Source organism: Rhipicephalus sanguineus, chromosome 11 (assembly GCF_013339695.2).
Source record: "Rhipicephalus sanguineus isolate Rsan-2018 chromosome 11, BIME_Rsan_1.4, whole genome shotgun sequence".
Lineage (NCBI taxonomy): Eukaryota > Metazoa > Arthropoda > Arachnida > Ixodida > Ixodidae > Rhipicephalus > Rhipicephalus sanguineus.
This window is the reverse complement of record NC_051186.1, coordinates 126,711,057-126,734,505: the sequence shown is the minus strand read 5'-3', so window position 1 is coordinate 126,734,505 and position 23,449 is coordinate 126,711,057. Positions and strand designations below refer to the sequence as shown.

Below are 23,449 nucleotides of genomic sequence, written 5' to 3'. Positions count from 1 at the left end.
GCCAAATGCTTTTTTTTTTTGTTGGTTCTGTTTGCCCCTACATTTTTAATGCAGGATATAGCACTTTTTAACCTTGTAGCTCAATGGGCAAATCACTGATCATTACAAAACGTAGTTCATGTTGGTTTGTTGCTTTTTCTTAGGTTTGTCAGTGCACTTGGGATGCCTGCATTCACGCAAACTGGAACTGAATGCAATATGGAAGTCAATTTGGCATTCATTAACTTATGTACCATGGCTGATTTGTTGATGCTCACAACTTAAATCGGTGTGACCCGGAAAGTGTGCACAAAAATCGGGGATGGGGCGTGGGTATAAACTTTATTGGAACCAAATGGGAGCGGGAACGTGGGAGCCAGGCTCTTTTGAAGCGACCCGTGGCGCTATCTACGAATAGGTGCAGACAACAGGCACCGACCCTCCCGCCCACCTCTCGCGTACAAGGCAGAAAACTTCCGGTCGCCTCTTCGTCAACTTCCGGTAATGCTAGGGCGGTGAATGTGGCGGTGTGTGTGGATGTGTAGCTAGCGGTAAAAGTTTTTCTATCCCCAATAATCGTAATGGATAGCCAAGGTAAAAAGGTCATTGTGTGCGACAACGGAACGGGGGTAAGTGCTCTATGCGACCGTGGCTTTATTTCGGCGCCCGAGACGGCGATAGCTCGCCGATGGCTGCTCGGAATTTTGTCAACGGGCCGGTGTACCCCGAGCCTGCCTCCAAGATGGTGACCACCCGTCTGACACCGGCCCTGCCTTGTTGTTGGCGCTTGTGCTTTGCAGTTTGTCAAATGTGGTTACGCGGGATCCAACTTTCCGGCCTTCCGTTTCCCATCGCTCGTTGGAAGGCCCATTCTACGAGCCGCCCACAAGATAGGTGACATCGAAGTAAAGGTGAGTCACTTTCGAGTGTTCTCTCGTGAGGCGCGTTTGAAAGAAGAGCGTTAGTAAACAAACCCTCGTTCACCGGCTCCTTTAAGGTGTCTCGGCCCAATTCAGTGTCCCGAACGTCCAGTCGCTAAGGTAATCGCCGCAAACGCCGTTATCAAAGTTCAGGGAGCGGTCTTTTGAGCGGTAGTTTCCGGTGATGTCATTTTCGCTTCCCGGGGGGGTTGCTATGCGGTGGTTTCAACTTCGAGAATTTGGATACCGTAGATCGGCGCCTTGGATTTAACCTCAAAATCTCTTTCCCACATACACGCTGCAAAGGATTCAACGACCGAAACATACGTAAGTACGGGTTCCAACCTGTAATCGTCCCACCCCGATAAACCATTGCATGTGTTCCGTTTCCGCAACTCGGACACGACCCGTTTGATATCTCCGAACTTGATCACTGCTTGTGATTTTGCTGATGTCATTTGTCGATGGATATTGCCCGATCTGTGTGGTTTCATCTTTGGCGTCAGTGCGCTGCATGTTTAGAATGCCGCTGCTTTGTCCATAGCTTGGGCTCGCCGATGATTTCGAAGCGGTGTCTCCATTCTGCCTGACTGGCTTCGAAGTTCTTTAATTAGCGCGTCCTGATGCGAAAACGTAATTTGCATACGCGGTCATGCATCACTCGGTCGCTTGCTTTGCCGTTGAAAGGATGCAGCGGCCCTTGACTGTTCGCAGTCACTACATGCGTCAGAAGGCTCCGGCTTGCGGCCCTTTATTGCCCGTCCTTTTGCTTTTCACCAGCACGTGCAACAGCAAAGAGTTTGTTGTTAAATGTGGCTGTATGCTGTTTATGCATGCCTACGCCATAGTAAACAAACCGTTTGTTAGCGGTAGACTGCTTGGGCAATCGCATTTGAACAGAATGCTGGGGTCTATGTATGCATCGCACCATTATTGCTGTAGCATTATCACGTTTACATTCATGATGTGCAGTGTGTAATATATTTACTCATCAAACTCCAAAGCAGCACAATATAATGATCTTGTTTGTACATAGCCAGAGGTCTATATGATCACCAGGATTGATTGGTTTTGAGTGGTTGGAGGGTCAGAAATAAGTTCGATCGAACATCAGAAAATGTTTCTAAAATTGGGTACCGTGTTTCTGTATTGCCTCTGAAACTTCCAGGTGTGTTCGTTTTCATAGTTAAAATGACAGCAGTTAATATTTTGTCTGTTGCTGCCTTCGTTGAACTTTATTGAGAGCACTTGCAGCATTGTTTCAAATAAGTGCGGAAGGTTATTTCATTTGTAGCCCACATAACTTTTCTATTTGATTTGACCAATTTATTGTTGGAGTACCTAGCATGGTTCCTTTTGCGCAACAGCGATGCACTTAGCCGAGCTGGCCAATGTTCTACGCAACTGCGTACTGTTTATGGTATGCGTATTCTTTTTGTGAACTGCAGGTTTGTTTTTAAAGGGGTCATGAACCACTTTTCCAAGTAATGATCTAATGACCCTAGTATCAGAGTTTACTTCCTCCCGAATCGATTGCCGCAAAAATTTCTCGAATCCGTCAAGAATCAGCGGAGTTACGGGGGTTTGGCGCACGCTCCCAGCGCTTTCTCTCTTTTCTCGTGCCGGCGAGCGCACTGGAAGCTGACAGGGAGGGATGGCATGGGGGAAAGAAGTTACGCCAGCGCGCGTCATGAAACGCGATCGCTCTCCCGCTGTGATTCGCTTGCGCGAGTGCGGCTACCGTGTACTGAGGAGTGCGGCGCCGGCAAGTGGCGGCACCCCGCGGCAAGAAGCGCATCTGATCCGAACGCCGCTCTCGATTTACGTCGGCTATCGGCCAATAAGCATGCTATGTCTCTTGCGACGTACAGCGGACAGACGCCCCGCCCACCGACGAGAGTGAGAACCGGCCTCTGTTTGAAAAGAGGGTGCCTGGGGAAACGGCAACTTCGCGCTCCGCTTGTGGCCATTACGCGGCGCGCACGACTGTAATATTTGGCAGAGCAGTTCATAGCCGTGTCAGCTTTCCGCAGGATGTGCTTTTTCAATCAGCCCAAGGGGTGCTTCATGACCCCTTTAAGTTGATGACTTAATGCTTGAGTTGAGTGAGGAATCGAAAACAGCTCTGCAAGAGCACACAAAGACCATGATGGATAAAAGCAATAACATACATGCACCAATAAGTGCTTTCATTCATTCCACTCATCCTGGTTTCTTGTGTGCTGTCATGTACCAGAGCAAGGAGTTCCAACACATCCAAATTGCAGTTTCATTGCAACTCTTCAAGCGAAGAGGCTTGTGTTGTCACATATGTTACCGCTTGCTCTGCGTTGGATTTCTCTTTGCTTAGTGTTGTAAACTGTAGCTTTTTCCCCTTGGTACTGCTTACAAGTTTCGCCAAGCTTTCGGAAATGTGATCCTTGTAAAATATTCAAATCCAGCTAATTAACAATGTGTTATGTTTTTGTTGCTATGTAGTTTGATTCCGTGAGTACAGTGCGACACATGTTTTCAAGTACAATGGTAAGCTGCCAATCGGGACTTAATCGGCACTTACCATTATACATAGTAAGTCCTGATTGGCTAGCAGTGCCAGTCAGGACTGTACTGTACGATGACCAAATGCTACAGTTTTGTTTACCGACCGTTGTAAATTGATTACACAAAGAACATGGTCTCAGTGTATCTATTGTCTATAAAAAAAAGCTACGCGACATTTTTACGTGATCAATTTTGCTGCCGTAATAAGTTCATGTACTTTCTCTTTTCCTCTGTCTTCATCACTATGCCATTTTTTTTTTCCACCTCAACTGTTCGAATGTTTCCACAATAACCTTGTTTATTAATTCTGACCGTGGTTGTTCAATCTTTAGTTACAAAATAATGCGTTATGTATAATGTGTGCTTTTGTTTGACCGCTGTGAAGCTGCCCTTTGTATGAGGTGGCCAGGTTCCCCTCCAGCTGCTCAACGCAGCTTTTTGCCTGTTCATCCTTGCTGCCCTGTTGCAGAATAAACTCGATTCAATTCAATACTTAGGTTTATGTGACGTTAATGAACTCCGGGTGGTTGAAATTGATCCGGAGTCCACCAATACACCACGGCACGTAATCATTTATTTATTTATTTATTTATTTTTACATACTGCAGCCTCAATGAGGCTATTGCAGGAGTGGGGAAAGAAAACAAAACAATAACAGCAAATCAACATTCATGAACATGCTTCCAGAAATTCTTTGATTGGTAAGCAACGCACACTTCCGGGCAACAAATTCCAGGCTTCTATAGTTGCAGGAAAAAAGCTATATTTGAACATGTCAGTGCGGGTGAAAAAAGTTGTAATGTTAAGGGCGTGGTCGCTCCGCGTATACAAAGGTCTGGAGAACTTAACCCTTTGCGGTCCAAAACCTTTACCCACTTTCCGGCTCTAGCGGTCCGAAACTATTTCGCCAGTTTCTGGCGCCGCGAATAAAAACACAAGCTGTGGAAGAGAAACGCACAGGATATTTATTTTTGCTCCTGCATTCTGCAGGCAACTCTTTTAGTGATATTTGGGCAACGTGTGATACCGCTCAAAGCATTCCCCTGTGTGCAGGCCAGGGTTATTACTGCAGGTTTCCACCGCCGCCGTCGTCGTCTTCGTCACTCACTTCTGTCGAATCACTGTCATCACTGTCTGATGGAGGCACGTAATTCTCTTCCTCACTAAAGTCATCCTCGCTTTCGCTAAAAGCACCGCCGTAAAACGCACGCGGTGAAAACGTGGCCATGCTTCTCAGCGAACCGCGCGCGCGAGTGGGTACGCTCTAGGCCCCGTGCTGATCATAGTGCTGCACCCTAGTGTCAAAAAAGTAAAACCTCAACAAACAAAGCTCACTTATTCCTCAAGAGATGGCCCTTCATGTATACAAAAAATTCACGCGACTCGCGGTGAGAAAACAGCAAAATTTAAACCACGAACACCCTTGTCGGGCGGGGCCCGACAGCGGACCGCTACGGCCGTGTTGCGTTGTCGGGCGCTGCCCGACAACGGACCGCAAAGGGTTAAGATAACTGTCTAGAGTGTCGAGGCGGGGAGAATTGATTACATTGTAAAGAAATTTCAGGCATTCAACGTGGCGACGCTTCGCAAGTGTAGTCAGACCTAGCTGAGGAAGAAAATTCGACGGAGAAAAATCCCTGTCATATCTTTTGCATATAAAACGCACAGCTCTTTTTTGAACGCGTTCTAGTTTCTTAATGTCACATTTCTTATGTGGGTTCCACACCACGCAACCATATTCGAGGATGGGACGAATGAGAGCTTTGTAGGTAAGCAGTTTGGTTTCTTGAGGAGCAAGATGGAGCGTACGATGTAAATAGCCTAATTTCTTAAGAGCCTTGTTGCATGTGTGATCAATGTGTTTAGACCATGAGAGATTGTGTGTCATAAGGATACCGAGGTCACGGAGCAAGAATTCTTGAGGAGGCGAAACTGCGCTCGCTCGGGCGTCCTAATAAAGTCACGGAATCGGGCACGGCGCTCACGCGCCCTCTGTCGTGAGAGTCCGCTAGCGGAGAAGGAAAAATGCGCGCGTCCCTCTCACCGCGCTCTCCGACGAAGCTCGTCGGTTCAAGGCCATTCGTCGCCGATTCGCCGTTCGCGCTTCACCCCCGAATGGATGTGTTTTTGTGCGTCCTCGCCGGCTCCAAATTATAACGGGACTGCGCTAAAGAGCTCGTTTCGCAGAAATATCGGTGTCGGCGTCGGTGAGGCTAGCAATTGAGAAGTCGACGCGCACGGAGCCCGATTACGCTATCGCGTTCTCCTCTTAAAGGCGAAGCTCAAGCGCACTCCAAGTTTTTTCGGTAAATTAATGAGAAAAATGGCGTCACATGCAGGAAAATTACCAGCGCGATATATTTTGTACAACGCGAAATCTATCATTTTGATAACGTGAACTCAAAGAGTTAGGTATAATTTATTTCAACGAATGATGGGACTTACCCTATATGCCATCAATTCAGATTTAGGTTGCTGCGGCTGCTGCATTTAGATGGAGGCGAAATACTAAAGACCCGTGTGCTTACATTTAGGTGCACGTTACAAAACCACAGGTGTTAGAAATTTCACGTTGTCATTTTTTGAGAACAACAGACAAGTAGCTGGGACAGCGCGGAAAGATTGAAGGCACGGCGTCTCGTAACAACACTGGCCATTCGGTTTGTCAGGGAGAACTTCGGCACCAATCTCGCCATAATAGCGCCGCATGTCTGTGTCACCGTCCGAGAAGTGCTTCTCGCAAACGTAGTCACGAGGCGTCAGCTGTCGGTCTTTTCTTGGTATGGCGCGAGCCCACGCTTCCAACCTCACTGGGTCACTAGGAACTTTGAAGGTAGTTACCGTCTCCTTGCAGGACGCGTATCCACTGCTGCAGTTCGGAACGAATCATTTCCGTCCCATCCTAAAGAAGCACTGGTCGAAATCTGTGAAGCACTCTCCTTTGTCGCGGCGTGAAAAGCGCGCGCAAACATCGAGGAGTCGGCGCCGCCGGCGCAGCGCGCGGAAGCCACTGAGAGCACGAAAGAGAAATAAAACCAGCAAATCGCGAAGGGAACTTCCCCTCCCAAGGCCACCTACGCATGCGCGCGCACAACATGCGAGCGAGGAGCGAGGGGCGCGTGCATGCGGCGGCAGACGTCGTCTGCTCAGGGGCCACTACTAGCAGTTCGTTTCAAGCGCTGTGCGACCTATAATTCTGGCAGTATCGATTAGGAACTGAAGCTAAAATATCTGTCATATCTATCGATTGACGTTACAGAGAGAAATCTTAGAAATTTTACATTGCACGAGGCGCTATCACGATTTTTATGCGTCGCGTCCATAGAAGCGCATGTAAAAGATGGCAACAGGCCGAAAGCGTCATCTGTCGTGCTTCGGCGTAAGCCGCATTCGCCGTGACGCTATCGCGCCGCCCTCGCGCGCTGCCGCAGCCTACAGATTCTCCTCCTCAAATACTTCTTTCTCCGTGACCGAGGTACTTGAATTCGTTCACCCTGCACAGACTAACATTGTTAAAACCATAGTCAAAAGTCAAGGGGCGTGAACGTTGGGTAAATGACATAACGACGGTCCTGGAGAAGTTAATATTCATTTGCCAAGATTTGCACCAGCTACAAAAGTGAGAGAAGGAATTGTTGAGAGTGGCATGATCCAGTGGAGATTTAACAGTATGGTATAGGACGCAGTCATCTGCGAAAAGGCGTATTTTCACAGGGGTGTGCAAGGGGAGGTCGTTAATATAAAGCAGGAATAAGAGGGGGCCCAGCACAGAACCCTGGGGAAGACCTGATGAAACAGGCATCGAAGGCGAGTTAGTAGAGCTGAAGCACACATACTGCGAGAGCTGCGAAAGAAAGTCGGATATCCAGCCAACCAAGGACACGTTCTTCAATATGGCAAACAACTTGTGCAATAATTTAGGATGTGAGACAGTGTCGAATGCCCTGGCGAAATCTATGAAAATGGTGCCAACCTGGTCACCTATGTCCCACGAGCTGCTGATGTCATGAACGAATTCTGTAAGTTGAGTAATAGTGCTAAGACAGCGTCTGAAGCCGTGCTGGTAAGTGCTTAAGATTTTGTTCGTTTCAAGGAATTCCATGATATGTTTAAATATAATATGCTCTAGCATTTTACATGAATGCGCTGTTAAAGAGATTGGTCTATAAGTGCTTAATAATTGAGCATTACCCGATTTAAATAAGGGCAGAATTGAAGCACATTTCCACGAGAAAGGAAGTGTGGCTGACGAGAGAGATTTTCTAAAAATAATTGTGAGGTATCTGCTACACCAAACACAGTATTTAACTAGAAAAGCTGTCGGGGTGACATCGGGACCACATGATTTCTTGGTGTCTAAACTTAAAATGAGATTGAGTACGCCCTCAAGTGACACTGACACATCGTCAATTCCGGGGTGAGATTCTGAATGAAAAACAGGGATGTCCGAGTTGTCAGTAGTAAAGACTGAGTGGAAGTAGGCGTTGAAGGCAGAAGCGATTGTCTGCGGATCAGAAACTGCAACATTGTCAATTGTCATCGTGTGTGATGAAGACCCAGATGGTTGGATAGCCTTCCAGAACTTACGGGGATTTGCTTTCATTAGCTTCGGCAAGGTAACCCTGTAATAAAATTCTTTCGCTGCCTTAATTTTAGCACAAAGTTCGTTATTGGCGCTAACAAACTGTTGGAGCTTTGTTAAGTCACCAGAGCGTCTTGCTCGACGTAGTCTGGTCACACGACGCGACAAATGCAAGAGGTCCCTAGTCATCCAAGGTATTTCAGTGTTTGTTTTCTTCGTTTTCAAAGGAATGAAACAATTGATACACTTACTGACAAGACTTTCGAAAAAAGCTGATAACGTATTGACATCACTGGTTGCGCTTTTTAGCTCAAATTCTTGAAAAGAGTCGCAAAGGGCGTCTGTAATTGCTAGATCATCAGCATGGTTAAAATCACGAAATGTGCAGTAAGTGTAACGGCATTTTGGGACGATACCCGGAACTGAGAACAATACGGCGTTATGATCGGATACGCCATCGATAATATCACATTCAAAACCGGAGTTAGCTAGAGATGAAGTGACAAAAACCAGGTCCAGGACAGCAGCATTACGTGTAGAGTCCTTAACAATTTGGTGAAGGCCACAAGACAACGAAACGTCGATTAGCTCTCTTCCGATGGATACTTCATGTCCACTAACTGTCATAGATGACCAGTCTACACCAGGAGCATTAAAATCACCCATGCAAATAATGTTAGGCGCTGATGCAACATAACTTTGTAGAAATTGGTTTAGATTGCGTAAATGTTTTATATCAGAACCAGGCGGGCGGTACACGACCCCGATAATCAAGGACATATTTTCTAGTTGGACCTTACACCATAAGGACTCAGTATTCGGTGGTGCAGGAAGTACAGAGAAGTTCAGGTGAGACCGAAGAAATAGGGCCACACCGCCGCCTCTCCCGAATTCTCTGTCTCTCCGAACCACCTTGAAGCCAGGGAGAGTTATTTCAGAATCATGAACTCCATCATGCAGCCAAGTCTCAGTAACGCCGACAATGTGTGGGGCATAAGAGGAGACGAGGGAAAGAAATTTGGAGTAATTACTAACAACACTTCTGGCATTGATATTTAATAAGAAGAGTTTATTGTAGGTGTCACGTGGTCAAGAAGTTGTTGCCCCAGAGGTTGATTCAGCGGGTTTAGCTAAGCCAGTGGATGATCTGACAAGAGTATTCGATGAACTTTCCCAGTCATATCGCACCTTATCAATGAACACATGATCAAAACGAATTTGGACAGATGCACCGTTATCCCTATAACAGGCGGATGCCTCCCAGAGCCTTTTGCGAATATTACGAACCTGGGGAGAGAAGTCTTCGGAGACCCGGAAGCCAGTGTTTTTAAGTTTAGAGCAATTTTTTAACACGACCACCTTATCCTGAAAATCCAAGAGCTTCATGATAACGGGACGTGGGCGGCCTCTAACATTACTGCCAAGCCTATGGCACCTTTCTATGCGCGGGCATGCAATCTTAAGAGTGTCGTCGAACCACTTGGACATGATGGCGGATAGTTCCTCACGATTCTCTCCAGGCCCTTCACTAAGGCCATGAAGGATAATATTGTTTCTATGTGATCTGTTTTCTAAGCTGTCATTTTTGTTAGAGAGAGTTGATATGGCGCTCTTTATTTGTTGAATTTGAGTATGCATGTGATCATTCGAAATCTGCGTACCACTAGACGTTGATGGTGATTCCAGAGAACATACACGAGCTTCCAAAGCTTCAAACCTCGCATTGACAGATGACTGAAACATTTTGATTTCAGCAATATCCTGAGCCAATTTCTTTTGACCACTTAGTAGTTCAGCGAACATTTCTACTACGGTGGGTTCAGTATTAAGATCTGTCAACTGGGGTTGTGAAGCAGCATCGCGCTGAGAACGGGTGTTAGGACCCGGGTTAGATTCCACATCACCGCTCAGTAAAAGTCTGCGGGCGGCATTTAGAAGCACAGAATACAATGAAGTATAAACAAAACCCTGATAGCGATCATGTGGGCGAGGGAACAGCAGCATACATCGGTCATCAGAACGAATGCACCGAGGATTGGCAAGGTAACATACCTGCGTGATGAACAGACAGCGGATTAGCATGGTGCCCACACCGCTGTTGCCTCGCCCACTGATGAAAGAATCATATTGATCATATTGTGGTCTTACCACGTAACACCCTGGAATTTGATTAACTTTTCAAACTACAGGATGTGATGGTTGGTGACGAGGCGTCCAAGCTGCGCTCCATGCTGGAGGTGGAATACCCAATGGAGAACGGCATTGTCCGCAACTGGGACGACATGTGCCTGGTGTGGGACTACACGTTCGGGGAGCAGAAGCTGGCCATCGACCCGCGCGAGTGCAAGGTGCTCCTCACCGAGCCGCCCATGAACCCGCTCAAGAACCGCGAGCGCATGATCGAAGTCATGTTTGAGAAGTACGGCTTCGACAGTGCCTACATTGCCATACAGGCTGTGCTCACACTCTACGCCCAGGGTATGTGCTTTGGTTCGCTTTTCGACAGTGTGCTCTGCACGCTTCCTTTATCATCATGGAATGATTCGCAACACAACACACAATACTGTCACGTGGGTGTGACTGTGAAGAAAGCAGTTGCATCCAATAAAGATCAAACTCTTTATTGGGTGAACTTGTGCCCAGAAAAAGATTGGCACTCAAAGTGCAACGATACCGGCGCACACAGTTGGCGGTTGTCAAATAATGTGATCAGCTGTAAGGCGCATCAGCATTTATGCACGTGGCATTAAAGATTCCAGGGTTATCGCTGGTGGCTGCGTTAGTTCCAGAATGAATTCCACTGTTCACATTGTGAGCACAATCTAATCAGTAAAATAATTGGGTAAGTTCCCAGACATTCCAGATCGGCCTGCGCAAGGCAGTGGTTACACGTGTTAACGGTACGATTACATAAAAATTGAAAAAGGAGCCACGTGGCAATACGAACAGTAGAAAAGGGATCACAAGCACTCCTACTCACAGAGTTTCATAATAGTACGCTAGAGGGAACTCTGGTGCTAGTGTCTATGGGAGCTGCAATGCATGGCGCTTCAGCCAGCATGGGAACGATGGGTAGTACGTGGATTTGCCTAAGCCTCGTTCTTTCGGCACCGTGTGGCTGGCAGCCGCTTTGTCACAATACAAAGTTCAGCAAAAGTCCGGTAGTTCCCCTTTATCACCTTGAGCCTTTGAGGCTGACCAATTCAAATCGGCTCACGAGGTTCACGATGATCGATTCTTTTATCTGGGAAAAAAAGAAAAACAATAAACTAAGCCACAAGTGCGTTCAAAGAAGCAAGCACGGAGACTAGGCAAATCCATGTGCTACCCATAATTCCAATTGTGGCTGAACGGTCACAGCGCCACAGTTCGCTGTTGTAAATATTGTAGGAAACTCTGCTTCTACTGTCAGTGTTCTGACTGCATTATGCTGTCATTCCACGATGAACATCCACCAGCGTACCCAACTCGTGATTCTGCCTTTTTTTTTATTAGCCAGTCTTACTGTAAAATTCTGCATACAATACGAAGTTGCTTTCTTATTTTTAAATCTAGGAAACGCAGTCCAATTATTTCTACAATGAGTGCCTCGGCAGTGAAATGAGCTGCACATTTAAGTACAGTAGACTCTCGTTAACAGAACTTGAAAGGACCAGGAAGCTATGTTCGGTTAACAGGAGTTTCATTTATAACCAGGACGATAACGTAAGAAGTAGCAGTCGCCCAGAGGAAGGGGACATCCCACCAGTAACGATATGGGCAGTAAAGAAACTTGCCTTGGCGGGAATGCAAAGAGGCAAAGTTGCTGGTGAAGATCAGGTAACATCAGATCTGTTGAAAGACGGTGGACAGATTGCGTTCGAAAAACTGGCCACCCTTTATACGAAATGTCTTAACAGTAAGGGTACCAGAGCCCTAGTAGTGCCAAACGTTGACGCAACGTTGCCGTCACATTGAGAAAGTTGCTTCAATGTTGTGGCAACATGCATGCTACTAGGGAATCTTGAAAGAATGCTTATATCATCTTAATCTGTAAGAACTGGGACGTCAAGAACTTGAACATTGACAGGCCGATCAGCTTACTGTCCGTTGTCTACAGGATATATTTACAAAGATAGTGGCTAATAGAATGAAGACATCAGTAGAATTCAATCAACCAAAGGACCAAGCAGGATTTCTTACGGGCTGCTCAACAATAGACCGCATTCACACTATCAATCAGGTGATAGAGAAATGCGCGGAATATAACCAACCCCTATATATAGCCCTCATAGATTGCGAGAAGGCATTTGCTTCAGTCGAGATATCAACAGTAATGCAGGCACTGTGGAATCGGGGCGTCAAGAAACCATATATAAACAAGAAGTCTACAGCAGCTCCACAGACACCATAGCCCTACATAAAAAAAAGTGACAAAATCCCAGTAAGGAGAGGCGTAAGGCAGGGAGACACGACCTCTCCAATGCTATTCACCACGTGCTTACAGGAGGTTTTCAGGGCCCTTTAGATTTAGGAATACAATTTAATGGAGAGTACATTAGTAACCTGCGATTCGCTGATGACATTGCATTGATGAGTAACTCCAGGGACGAATTGCAACTCATGGTTACTGAATCGGACAAGGAAAGGAACAGTAGGTCTGAAAATTAATATACATAAAACTAAAGTAATGTGCAACAGTCTTGGAAGAGAAAAACGCTTTGCAATAGGTAGCCACGCACTGGAATTTATGGAATACGTCTACTTACGGGCAGGTAGTAGTCGCGGAGCCGAACCATGAGAGTGAAATAACTAGAAGAATAAGGATGGGATGGAGCACATTAGGCAAGCATTCTCAAACCGTGAATGGTAGTTTACGACTATCACTCAAGAGGAAGGTATGTAACAGCTGCATCTTACTGGTACTTACCTACAGAGCAGAAACTTGGAGGCTTACAAAGGGGGTTCAACTTAAGACTGAGGACCACGCAGCGAATAGTGGAAAGGAAAATGATAGGTGTAACCTTAAGAGACAGGAAGAGAGCAGACTGTGTCAGGGAACAAACGAGTGTTAAGGACATCTTAGTCGAAATCAAGAAGAAATGGACATGGGCAGGGCATGCAGCGCATAGGCAAGATAACCGCTGGTCATTAAGAGTAACGGACTGGACTCCAAGAGAGGGCAAACGTGCAAGGGGGAGACAAAGTTAGATGGGCAGATGAGATTAAAGGGGCCCTGCAACATTTTCAGCATGGTCAGAAAAAGCTGCCGATCAGTAGACGAGGCTCCTGAGAACACGCGAGTCAAACGTTATAGTGCAGCACGCAGCCTGGGATTTACAATAAAATCCCCAAGTCGGCTAAAAATGTTTCCTTTTGACAAAAAATGGTGCTTGCGGCGTCACAGGCAGGTTCCACGCCATCGACTGATTTCCACATGGCGCGCTCGGTAGTTACTGCGGCTGCCGCGAGAGGACACCACTCGCTTGTGCGTGCCCAATCACACTGGAAGTACGCCATGCGTTCGAAGCAAAAAAAGAAAGAATGTGCTCAAGGTCAGGAGGCGCACGTGACATACCTTCTTCCAGCGTGCCATTCCCTCACTTAGCTTCTATCACTTTCGTCAGGTCGATAGAAGAGTGAAAGCAATTACAGCGTGCGATAAATCTTTGTAACTCCACTCCGTACTAGACGGAATCTAAAAAGCTTTGCGGCGTTCGATTTGTGAGGCGATAAGTTCCTTTTGTGAAGCCATTCCATGGCTACTTAGAAAAGTGTAGCAGGGCCCCTTTAAGAAGTTCGCGGATATAACGTGGCAGCAGCAAGCACAGGACCGGGTTGATTGCCGGAACATGGGAGAGGCCTTTGCCCTGCAGTGGGCGTAGTCGGGCTGATCATGATTTACTAAGAGCTGAACAGGGGTGCAGAAGTACAAGTACCAAACCAATCGTGTTAGAGGCAGTTGTTGCATTTTTAAGCAGCTATTCCATTCAAAGGGGTCATGAAGCACCCTTTGGGCTTGTTGAAAAAACACATCCTGCAGAAAGCTGACATGGCTATGAACTGCTCAGCCAAATATTGCAGTCATATGCGCTGTGTAAAGGCCACAAGCGGAGTGCGAAGTTGCCATTCTCTCAGGCGCCCTCTTTTCAAACAGAGGCTGGTTCTCACTCTCGTCATTGGGCGGGTCGTCTGCCGGCTGACGTCGCGGATCTGCATCGCCGCGTTGCAAGAGACATAGCATCCTCATTGGCCGATAGGCGACATAAATCAAGAGCGGTGTTCGGATTAGATGCGCTTCTCGCCACGGGGTGCCGCCACTTGTTGGCGCCGCACTCCTCAGTCTGCTAAATTTACACGGTAGCCGCACTCGCGCACGCGAATCACAGCGGGAGAGCGATCGCGTTTCATGACGCGCGCTGACGTAACTTCTTTCTCCCGTGCCATCCCTCCCTGTGTAGCTTCCAGTGCGCTCGTCGGCACGAGAAAAGAGAGAAAGTGCTGGGAGCGTGCGCCAAACTCCCGTAACTCCGCTTATTCTTGACGTATTCAAGAAATTTTTGCGGCAATCGATTCGGGAGGCAGTAAACTCCGATACTGAGGTCATCAGATCATTACTTGGAAAAGTGGTTCATGACCCCTCTAAGATAATTCTGTTACTGAAAGTCTACTGTATTTTAAAGGTCCTGAGTGCTATGTGATAAAGGCATTTGATTCTAATATGCTACAGCTAACAGCTGCAGAGGGAGTGAGAACATTTCCATACAGACGATTGTTCTTATTCCCACTCTGGGCTGGCATAAAATTATTGGTGCTTGGACACCGGCCATTTAAGCCACCCGCAGTCTGTTGGCCTGAGCACTACGTAGTGTTTGAGCACTAACCAAAAAATTTTGTGGAATTTCTCACAATTTCGGGGATGTATGTGTGCGCTAAGGTCACAAAGTGAACAAACTCAAAAGTTGACACTTCCATTCGCTCTTTCCTGCAGGCCTTTACACGGGAGTGGTCGTGGACTCGGGTGACGGTGTCACCCACATCTGCCCAGTGTTCGAAGGCTTTGCCCTGAATCATTTGACACGGAGATTGGACATAGCGGGCCGAGACATCACGCGGTATCTGATCAAGGTATGCTATCTCACTCGCCACAAAATGTTGGCTTTGACGCCTCTGCAAGATTCTGTTTTTCAGTGGCTGATGCCCCAAAGACGTGGGTTCGGTTCTGGCCATGATAGTCGCATTTCGATGGAGGCAAAATGCTAGAGGCCTGTGTGCTGTTCAATGTCAGTGCCTTGTTAAAGTGCACCAAATGATAAAAACTTCCGGAGCCCTCCATTACAGTGTGCCCCATGATCATATTGTAGTTTTGGCACGTAAAACCCATATATTATTATCGTTATTATCTGTCACTTACGTTATCACGAAATGTAGCAAGCTATGAACTGCAGTAAGCATTGAATTTCATGGGCTTGATAGTGTTCGGTCCTGTAACCTTTACTGCTATTCAGTGCTATAAAAAAGAATGTTTAGCTTCCATACTGGGCTCCTAGTTCTGTCGGAACCTTGACAAAGCATGAATGCTCTGTGTACACCTTGAGTGACTGCACTTAGTTTGCACAAAAAAGAGAAACTTTCCTTCGAAGCTATTTTTGCTTGTATTAATAGTAGCTTCTCGAGCGCCATGATAGCGCACAGCAGTCACGTGACAGGACACCGAGCTTGGCTGACATTGTCACCTGGTTTTGCAGCTACTGCTGTTGCGTGGCTACGTGTTCAACCATTCGGCCGACTTTGAGACGGTGCGTATGATCAAGGAGAAACTCTGCTACGTCAGCTACAACGTGGAGCAGGAGCAGAAGTTGGCCCTGGAGACCACCTTCCTGGTAGAATCATACACTGTGAGTGTGTTTCATTAGGACACAATTCGCTGCATGGAACTTGATGGGTCATCAGTGCATTCTGGGCCTTGGTGGAGGGGATCTCTGCTGAAAGGTATTGGGGGTGAGAGATAAGCTGGTGTGTACATGCAGAAAGAGAGAGGTCACATGGTAATGCAAGCGTGAGGTTGCTGGAATAGCAGGCTAACGGGTTGACCTGGTTTGGTCTCTGCTATCAAACATGAGTAGCTCATGCATTGGCCATCGGTAATTGTGTCCACAAAATATAGCACACCTTCGTGGAGCAAAAAAAGGTCGAAATTTGAAACAGAATGCCATTTATGAAAACGGAAGGCAAAGAGTGTCCACTTTGGCAAGAAAATTCACCTCGCAGAAGCGTGGTAACAGTGCAGTTTGATTCCTTTTAACTTGTGCAATAATAAACCAACCTGAAAAAATTATTTTGGTAAAACCCTGCCTAGACAGCGCATGGTGATACCTTATAGTACTGCGTGTGTTGGGTCCATTGTGTGTACTCAACAGCTTCGTCATGAAGCAGTGCTGCATCTTGATAAGACCACACTGCTTCAATGAGATGCAGCAGACAAGATCAGTAGATTCATGTTAGCAGCGCAAGAAAGGACGGCACAAAGGTAAAAAAAAGCTACAGGACAGCGATTGTCCTTTAGCCTCTTTTCCTTTGTCCCGTCCTTTTTTGCGCTGTTAATATGAACGCATACGAACTGGCCCGCATCTCAACAAGATCAGTAGACTTGGCCAGCTGATGAGCATATCGGTGCTGCATTTGACTACAATATAGTAGTGCCATCTACATACCTGCCAACTTTCCCACTTTGTCCAGGAGACCCCTAATTTCTGAATAATCCTCTCGATTGTATGGGCACGGCTATATATATATATATATAAGTGAACAGCCCCCCGAAATGAAAATAACAAATGACAATGGTTCCAAAAATTTTACTGGCCTTGAGGAGCCAGAACAGCTTGCTGCGGGGACCCTCCCCCCTACGCACTGATGTAAGGGGAGGGGAGGCTGCTGCAAAGCTTTACAGCAACATTTCAAAGCTGTGCATAACACTGCTGCACCACTGCAAAGCAAGAAATGAAAACTTTTTCTTTTTCCATCCCCCCGCTTCGTTTCGCAAATCTCCCGATTTTTGAGGTCCCTAGGTTGGCAGGCATGCATGTACCATAAAAACCCGCCTATAGCTCGGACCCGCATATATCCTGAGGTGTATTTCGGGAATAGCAAACGTGTGAAAAAATGCTCTCACCCGAATATAGCCCGAGAAAAACGGAAACTGAATACATTTGTTTATACACGAATTCATCTTCATCTTGCGCACTTTTTTCCGAAACTCCCCTGTCAGAGATGTCCTCCCACAGCACCTCATCTTCAGTGCCATCAAGGGCGTATGAAATCGAGCACTTCTTGAAGGCATGATGAATGAGCGCCTCTGTAATGCAGGCCCAAGCCTCAGCGATCCATGTGCCCAGCATCGCTGGCGAGGCTGTTTCAGCCGTCCGGCAGGGGTCACTTCCTGCTCTCCGGACCTCATCCACTCCATGTACAGGCGCTTGATTTGGTCCTTAAACGGTTTACTGAGCCACACATTGTGGGGGAGCACGCGCGCCCATTTCCTTTCCTTAAGGCTGGCGCGATCGCGAACTGACGGCGGGAGCCAAGGGACCACTAGGAGAGGAGCACTGTCGCTCTTTCCGGACAACCCCTTCTTTCCCGCCGCTCCTCGCGCCAGCCCTCACGTCCCTGCTCGCGGGAAAGGGAACTTGCCCCTGCGAGGGAAACAACCCTCGTGGTGGGGAGGGAGACGGGAGGTGAATAAAACAACCGAGCAGACAGGGAGACGGCCTCTCTTGCTCTGCTGACCTGCAAGGTACCACCTCACCGCCCCAAGATCTGCGAGCCGAACATCGACTGAAGGTGTAAGCGTTACCCTTTGTTTTCTACTAGAGCGGACTATCCCTCTACGCTACATTTACACGTTATTGCTAGAGTAACAATAAAGTGTTGTTTGTTGTTCTAGCCTGTTGCCTTATTCGCCCGAACCCGTCGTAGCTGCGATGACTCACTATGGGAAGGGCATGTTGACACATGCATGGTACGACTATTTGTGGCTGGGACCGGAGCTAGGCTTCTGCACCAGCCGTGCATAGAGCGGACCCACTCAACATCTAGCAGCTGCAGCTGGGATGACGATGAGCTTTGCGGAGGTGACACCAAAACGCAACGAGCATGAGTATCGATGGGAGGCCCAGCAGTGCTCCGTTGCTCCGGAACGAAGTCTGTCAATTCCCGCTCAACGTCGAAAAACGCCCCATTTTTCGGCCCCTGGAAACAACTTCTTAGGCCGCTGCAGACAAAGAGGGCTTCCTCCTGTTTCCCTCAACCACGAATGCTTTCCTCATTTACGCCGAACTGCCGCCCCACACCACAGTTGCCAATGGTTTCAGCAGCTGAGATCACCTTTCACTTAAAGGCAGCCGACTACTGCTTTCGCGGTCTTGACATGGCGTAAAATCGTGGCCGTCGTGAAGCGCGCCAAGTGGTTGGAATGGCGGCTGTTGCCAGCAGGACTAATGGTGCAATCTTGTACACATTCCAAATAAGCACGGAGGCGTGGCGTTACATCCAGCCACACGCGATTGGTCAATGCAGGGTCGTGTTGTCTGTCGCGGTTCACATTGGCCATTCGCGTGTGGCTGGATGCAATGCCACGCCTCCGTGCTTATTTGGGATGCGTACAAGATCGCACCATAACACTACCCAATGCAGAAGCCTGATGATGATGATAGCTCTGTGCAATACCGAAACCAAAACTGAATTCCGGGTGCAAATTCTTGAAATCCACATATAGTGTGGGGCAGAAATTTCGCTTCTAGAAAAAGAACCTCGGACTATACTCGGGTTTTTATGGAATGAGTAATTTGACCAAGTGCAGCTACAGGGGTGCATATAATGTTGGAGGTAGGGAAGGAGTGCCGGAAAACTTAATGGCACCGTACGAAAACATTTCTGACCAAGCCAACTGAAGAGATTCCAGACTTTTACTTTTTTTGCTTGGCTTCCGATGTTTTTAAGTTTCACTACTTGTCCACGGTGCGATGCGTGTGTTGTGCTTAGTGCTTTGCGCATTATCCCGTGTTCTTACGCGTGCGTGCAGCTTCCGGACGGTCGCACCATCAAGCTGGGTGGCGAGCGGTTCGAGGCGCCAGAGGCCCTGTTCCAGCCGCACCTCATCAACGTGGAGGGGCTGGGCATTGCAGAGCTGCTTTTCCAGACGATCCAGAGTGCGGCGATGGACGTGCGACCGAAGCTGTACAAGTACATCATCCTGTCGGGGGGCTCGACCATGTACCCGGGTCTGCCGAGCCGTCTTGAGCGCGAGATCAAGCAGCTCTACCTGGAGCGCGTGCTCCGGGGGGACACGGAAAAGCTCATGGTACGGCCGCGCTGCATTTCGTTGTCTGGCACGTTGCATCTGCGGGACCGTTGAGTTCTTTGGATGGGTAACACGATCGCTTTAAAGGCCAAGTGCACCAGAATATTAGACCACATAGGAAGTCTTGTTCAGCGTAATGTAGATATCGGGCAATGCCCATGTAAGACTGTTACGTTTGAGGCACATCATGAGAAAGCTCACTGAAATAGCAATTCTTGTACAAACACAGAACAAAACGTGGCCATTGCGCTTGTTAAAAGTGACACGTGACAAGGGCTTCCTGAAATAGATGTCTGAAATCGTTTTCCTACGTATGAAGCGTAGCGTTCGAGATGTCGGTTTTGTCATGCAGAGAAAGCCATCACTGAGGGCGCCACTTATTGGCTGTTCTTGTGGCAAATTGAGTTACTGCGTGAGGAATGTGACAAGCTGTGCAACTTCTTTTTTTTTTCTTTCTCCCCCTCTGCCCCTCCTCTCTTCGAGTAGAAGTTCAAGATCCGTATCGAGGACCCTCCCCGACGCAAGGACATGGTCTTCATCGGTGGCTCGGTCTTGGCCGAAGTGATGAAGGACAATGACAAGTTCTGGATGAGCCGCCGCGAGTACGAGGAAAAGGGCGTGCGCGTCCTCGACAAGCTGCTGCCCGGGGCTGCCATCATGTAACCGGCACCTCTGTAACGTTGCCGTCACTTCCACCCGCATCGCCACACGGCGACGCTTTGAGGGCACCGCGTGCCGGCAGAATCGGTGCGTCCCTCGACACGGAAACTGCTACGTAAATTCAAGCGCGATGTTCATGCTGACGGAACGGCAAACGTGGTGCGCTTATCGGCAGGCACTTCGGCGGGTTCGTGCAATCCGTGCACTTCGATGCGCGGCGTTCACGAGCGGTAGTGGCCCCTTGTGAAGGCAACAGCATCCATCCGTAGTGTTGGAGGGGCCACCCCAAAGCTTCCGTATCCGACAGGTTTTCGGGAAGGTTCGCAGTATTTCGAAAGGTTCGCGTTGGCGGCGCTCGGCAAAATTGAAACGGTCTTGCGTTAGCGTTGCAGAAGGCACTGTTGGGAACTCGCACCTTCTTGCCGAGTTTGCCAGGGCCGTCTGCATCGACAGACCATCTTGCCTCTCTGAAGTCATTCCTAAAACACGACGAGGTTGTAGTGAAGTTCGGCGTTGTGGCACTGTCGGCCGGTGTTTCGAGGACATGTTGACGAGCAGATTGCGCTCTTCTACGCAAGCGGATGAGCATCCTCACTGCTCCGAGACGTTTCTTGCTTCCTTCCACTTCCCAATTGGTTAGGCCTTCCCGATCACTGCCTGTGCCACAGTTTTTAAGTGTTGTTTCAATGACGAATCCGTCTGTGTAGCTTTGCTTGTAGTACTCCCCGATTTCTATTCTAGATCTACTTCTGTCGCCCTCGATCCAGTGGTCGGAGTGATATAGTTAAATCTTTAGACTAGCGAGCACGTGTTGTTAGCACGCCGTTTCAACGAGGCGTGCGGTTAATACTTTGTTTCCTCAAGCTGTGTACATAAAACTGTTGTTCTGCCCCCGAGAATCATCTCAAACTATGCGGGTGTGTGTGAGTAGGTTTTGGTCACATTTGCTGGCAAATGAACTCGTTAATTCCCTCATTATCACCCGTGCTGCCTCTGCAGTGGGGCTAATTAGTGCACGATTTGTAAATATAGTGTACAATTATCTAAGTGAATCAGCGGTTTTGTGGTAAGGGTGTATGTCGGAATTACTTTGCCGACCCCTCCCTCTCTTTGAATATGTCTGGTCATTTCATTCCCATGGTCGGCTTCTTTGTTCGGTGGCTGATGGCTTTTGCAAAGACCAGTGCCGCGTTGTATTTTCCTGGTGTGATTCAGCGGCGAGCGTTTCAAATCGTTCGCACATTATTCTCTCTTTTTTTGAATTTATTATTTGAGAGCACAACCGAGTTGTGCTCCTGAAAAGCACTTCTGTGAGAATGATTGCATTGTTGTCATTTTTATTTTATAATAAATATTCACTTCCAGATCAACAAGTGCCATTTGCTTGATTTTATGTCAGTCTGTTGTGGCAAAGTGAACAGTAAAGAAACGGATTTTAATACCCAGAGTGGCCTATTACTGGCAGAGGGCTACATTGTAACAGATTATCTTTACACAACTGTTTTTATTATTACTAGTAAGCATCAATAACAAAAAAAACTAATTGAAGAAAAATGGCTCGTTAAAGGGACACTAAATGCAAATATGAAGTCGACGTTGATTGTTGAAATAGCAGTCCAGAAACCTCGTAGTGCTACTTTTGTGCCAAGGAAGCGCTTATTTTAAAATAAAACCATGTTTTAGTGGTCCGCATCGCATTAGTACGCGATACCGAAACTACCACTGATACGCGTCCGCGTGAGCGAAGCAGGGCGCCGGGCGAAGCGCAGTTCGGCGAAAAGGGAACTTTTAAACCACACGCACTGTTCCCCATGGCAACGCCAAAGAGGTTCTTTTTTCCATGAATCAAACAAACGAACAAGCAGCATTTTATTACGTCTCTTGATGCACGGAAGGTTCTTTTTTTATTGCAGCTAGTTTGATTATAGTGATTAATTGTAGTCGGGACTCTTTCACGTCATCGGGATCACTTTCAAAATGCGCCACTCGCTCATCGTATGATACATGTAGCTTAATTTCTCGGTAAGTAGGGCACTGCTGTTGATAATATTGCCGTTTTAGACGTTGTCATACATTGAGCTTTCACTCTGACATAAATTGTTATTTTCCTTTAGTGTCCCTTTAAAGGGGCCCTGCAACACATTTTCAGCATGGTCAGAAAACGTTGCCAATCGATAGTTGAGGCTCCCGAGGACATGCGACCCAAACATTATAGCGCAGTATGCGGCCTTGGATTTACAATAAATTCTCAAAGTCAGCTAAAGATCACATCTCTTGACAAATGATGCCATTTACTCCAAATCACTGCATCATTGACTCAAGTTCCACACCACTGGCTGATTTGAACGTGGCGTGCTTGGTAGTTACTGCGACTGCCACTTGCCCGTGCACGATCGCGTTGAAAGTATGCCGCGCGTTCAGAGAAAAAAAGTTCTGAAGGCCACAGGGCGCGCGTTTCGTACCTTCTTCCCCCTGCCATCCCTTCCTGCTTAGCTTCCAGCGCTTTCGTCGAGTTGAGAAAAGAGCGAAAGCAACTACAGCGTGCGACAAATCTTTGTAACTCCACTCATACTGGATGGATCCTGGAACTTCTTGTGCCAGTCTATTAATGAGGCAATAAGTTCCTTTAGTGAAGCCATTCCATGGCTCCTTGTAAGTTTTGCAGGGCCCCTTTAAGATAGAAAGGATTCTCAAATCTGCACCTGATATGGCACAGTTTTGCATTTCCTGGTTAGCACTTTTGCTTATGTGGGCTTTGTTTTGAATGGTATAACTGGAATTCTGCAAAACCTACTCGAGAATTGTTATGAGGGTGATCTTGTCAAGTAATATGAGCCAATACAATCTGCAGGTTGAATGTGGGAGAGAGGGTGCCCCCCTCATTATAGCAATGACAGCTCCCTTGCTACGTTACCCCTCTCTTTTCTAAGTGTGGAACACTTTAAGGGCCTGGGCTGTCGTCTCATTGCGTCACACAGGCAAAACCATGTATAGTATAGCAAGGGTGCAGGAAAGGGAAGTGAGGGTGAAGAGGAGGGGAGGGTAAAGCATAGCATACTCGTGTATAGTAGTCACAGCAAAGTGGTGGGAAAGGGAAGAGACCAGGAGGAGGGGAGAGACTGCATCACAAGCGGTTTCCTTTCAGCCATGGACGTCGAGCAGGCTGTGCATTTAGAACGCCAGTGCGTGCTTGCCCATGTGCGAGCATCGCTGAAGGGCAGGCGAATTGCTGCTCTGCACTTCCTACAGCTTTCAGGTTGAGTGCAACTGCATACATCTTTTTTTACAGTGAAAGCTGTTACGAGATCACAACAACAGTGCCGTAGTTGTCCGCCGCCAGTGTCCATAGCTGCTATCGCGCGAAATAAGAAAAAAATGTCCAGGATCGGATGGGATTTGAACCCGGGCCCTCTGCATGGCAGGCGAGTA

The 23,449-nt window shown here is 47.6% G+C and overlaps 1 protein-coding gene across 1 annotated transcript; it reads left to right on the top strand.

Annotated features, from left to right (window-relative positions):
* The first annotated feature begins 446 nt into the window (after nucleotides 1-446).
* LOC119374140 (actin-related protein 2) lies at nucleotides 447-21,391 on the top strand. Its single transcript, XM_037644203.2, has 7 exons — nucleotides 447-608; nucleotides 780-890; nucleotides 10,212-10,500; nucleotides 14,993-15,129; nucleotides 15,750-15,899; nucleotides 19,082-19,360; nucleotides 19,847-21,391. Exons 1-7 carry the CDS (start codon nucleotides 561-563, stop codon nucleotides 20,021-20,023), a joined length of 1,191 nt encoding a protein of 396 aa, XP_037500131.1. The 5' UTR covers nucleotides 447-560; the 3' UTR covers nucleotides 20,024-21,391.
* The last annotated feature ends 2,058 nt before the right edge of the window (nucleotides 21,392-23,449 follow it).

Bases quoted from the DNA above. Each gene is read 5' to 3' on its own strand.
- LOC119374140 (XM_037644203.2), top strand. From the start codon at position 561: ATGGATAGCCAAGGTAAAAAGGTCATTGTGTGCGACAACGGAACGGGG. The intron at 15,130-15,749 runs GTATGCTATCTC...CTGGTTTTGCAG, and splicing joins TCACGCGGTATCTGATCAAG to CTACTGCTGTTGCGTGGCTA. The intron at 19,361-19,846 runs GTACGGCCGCGC...CTCTTCGAGTAG, and splicing joins GGGACACGGAAAAGCTCATG to AAGTTCAAGATCCGTATCGA.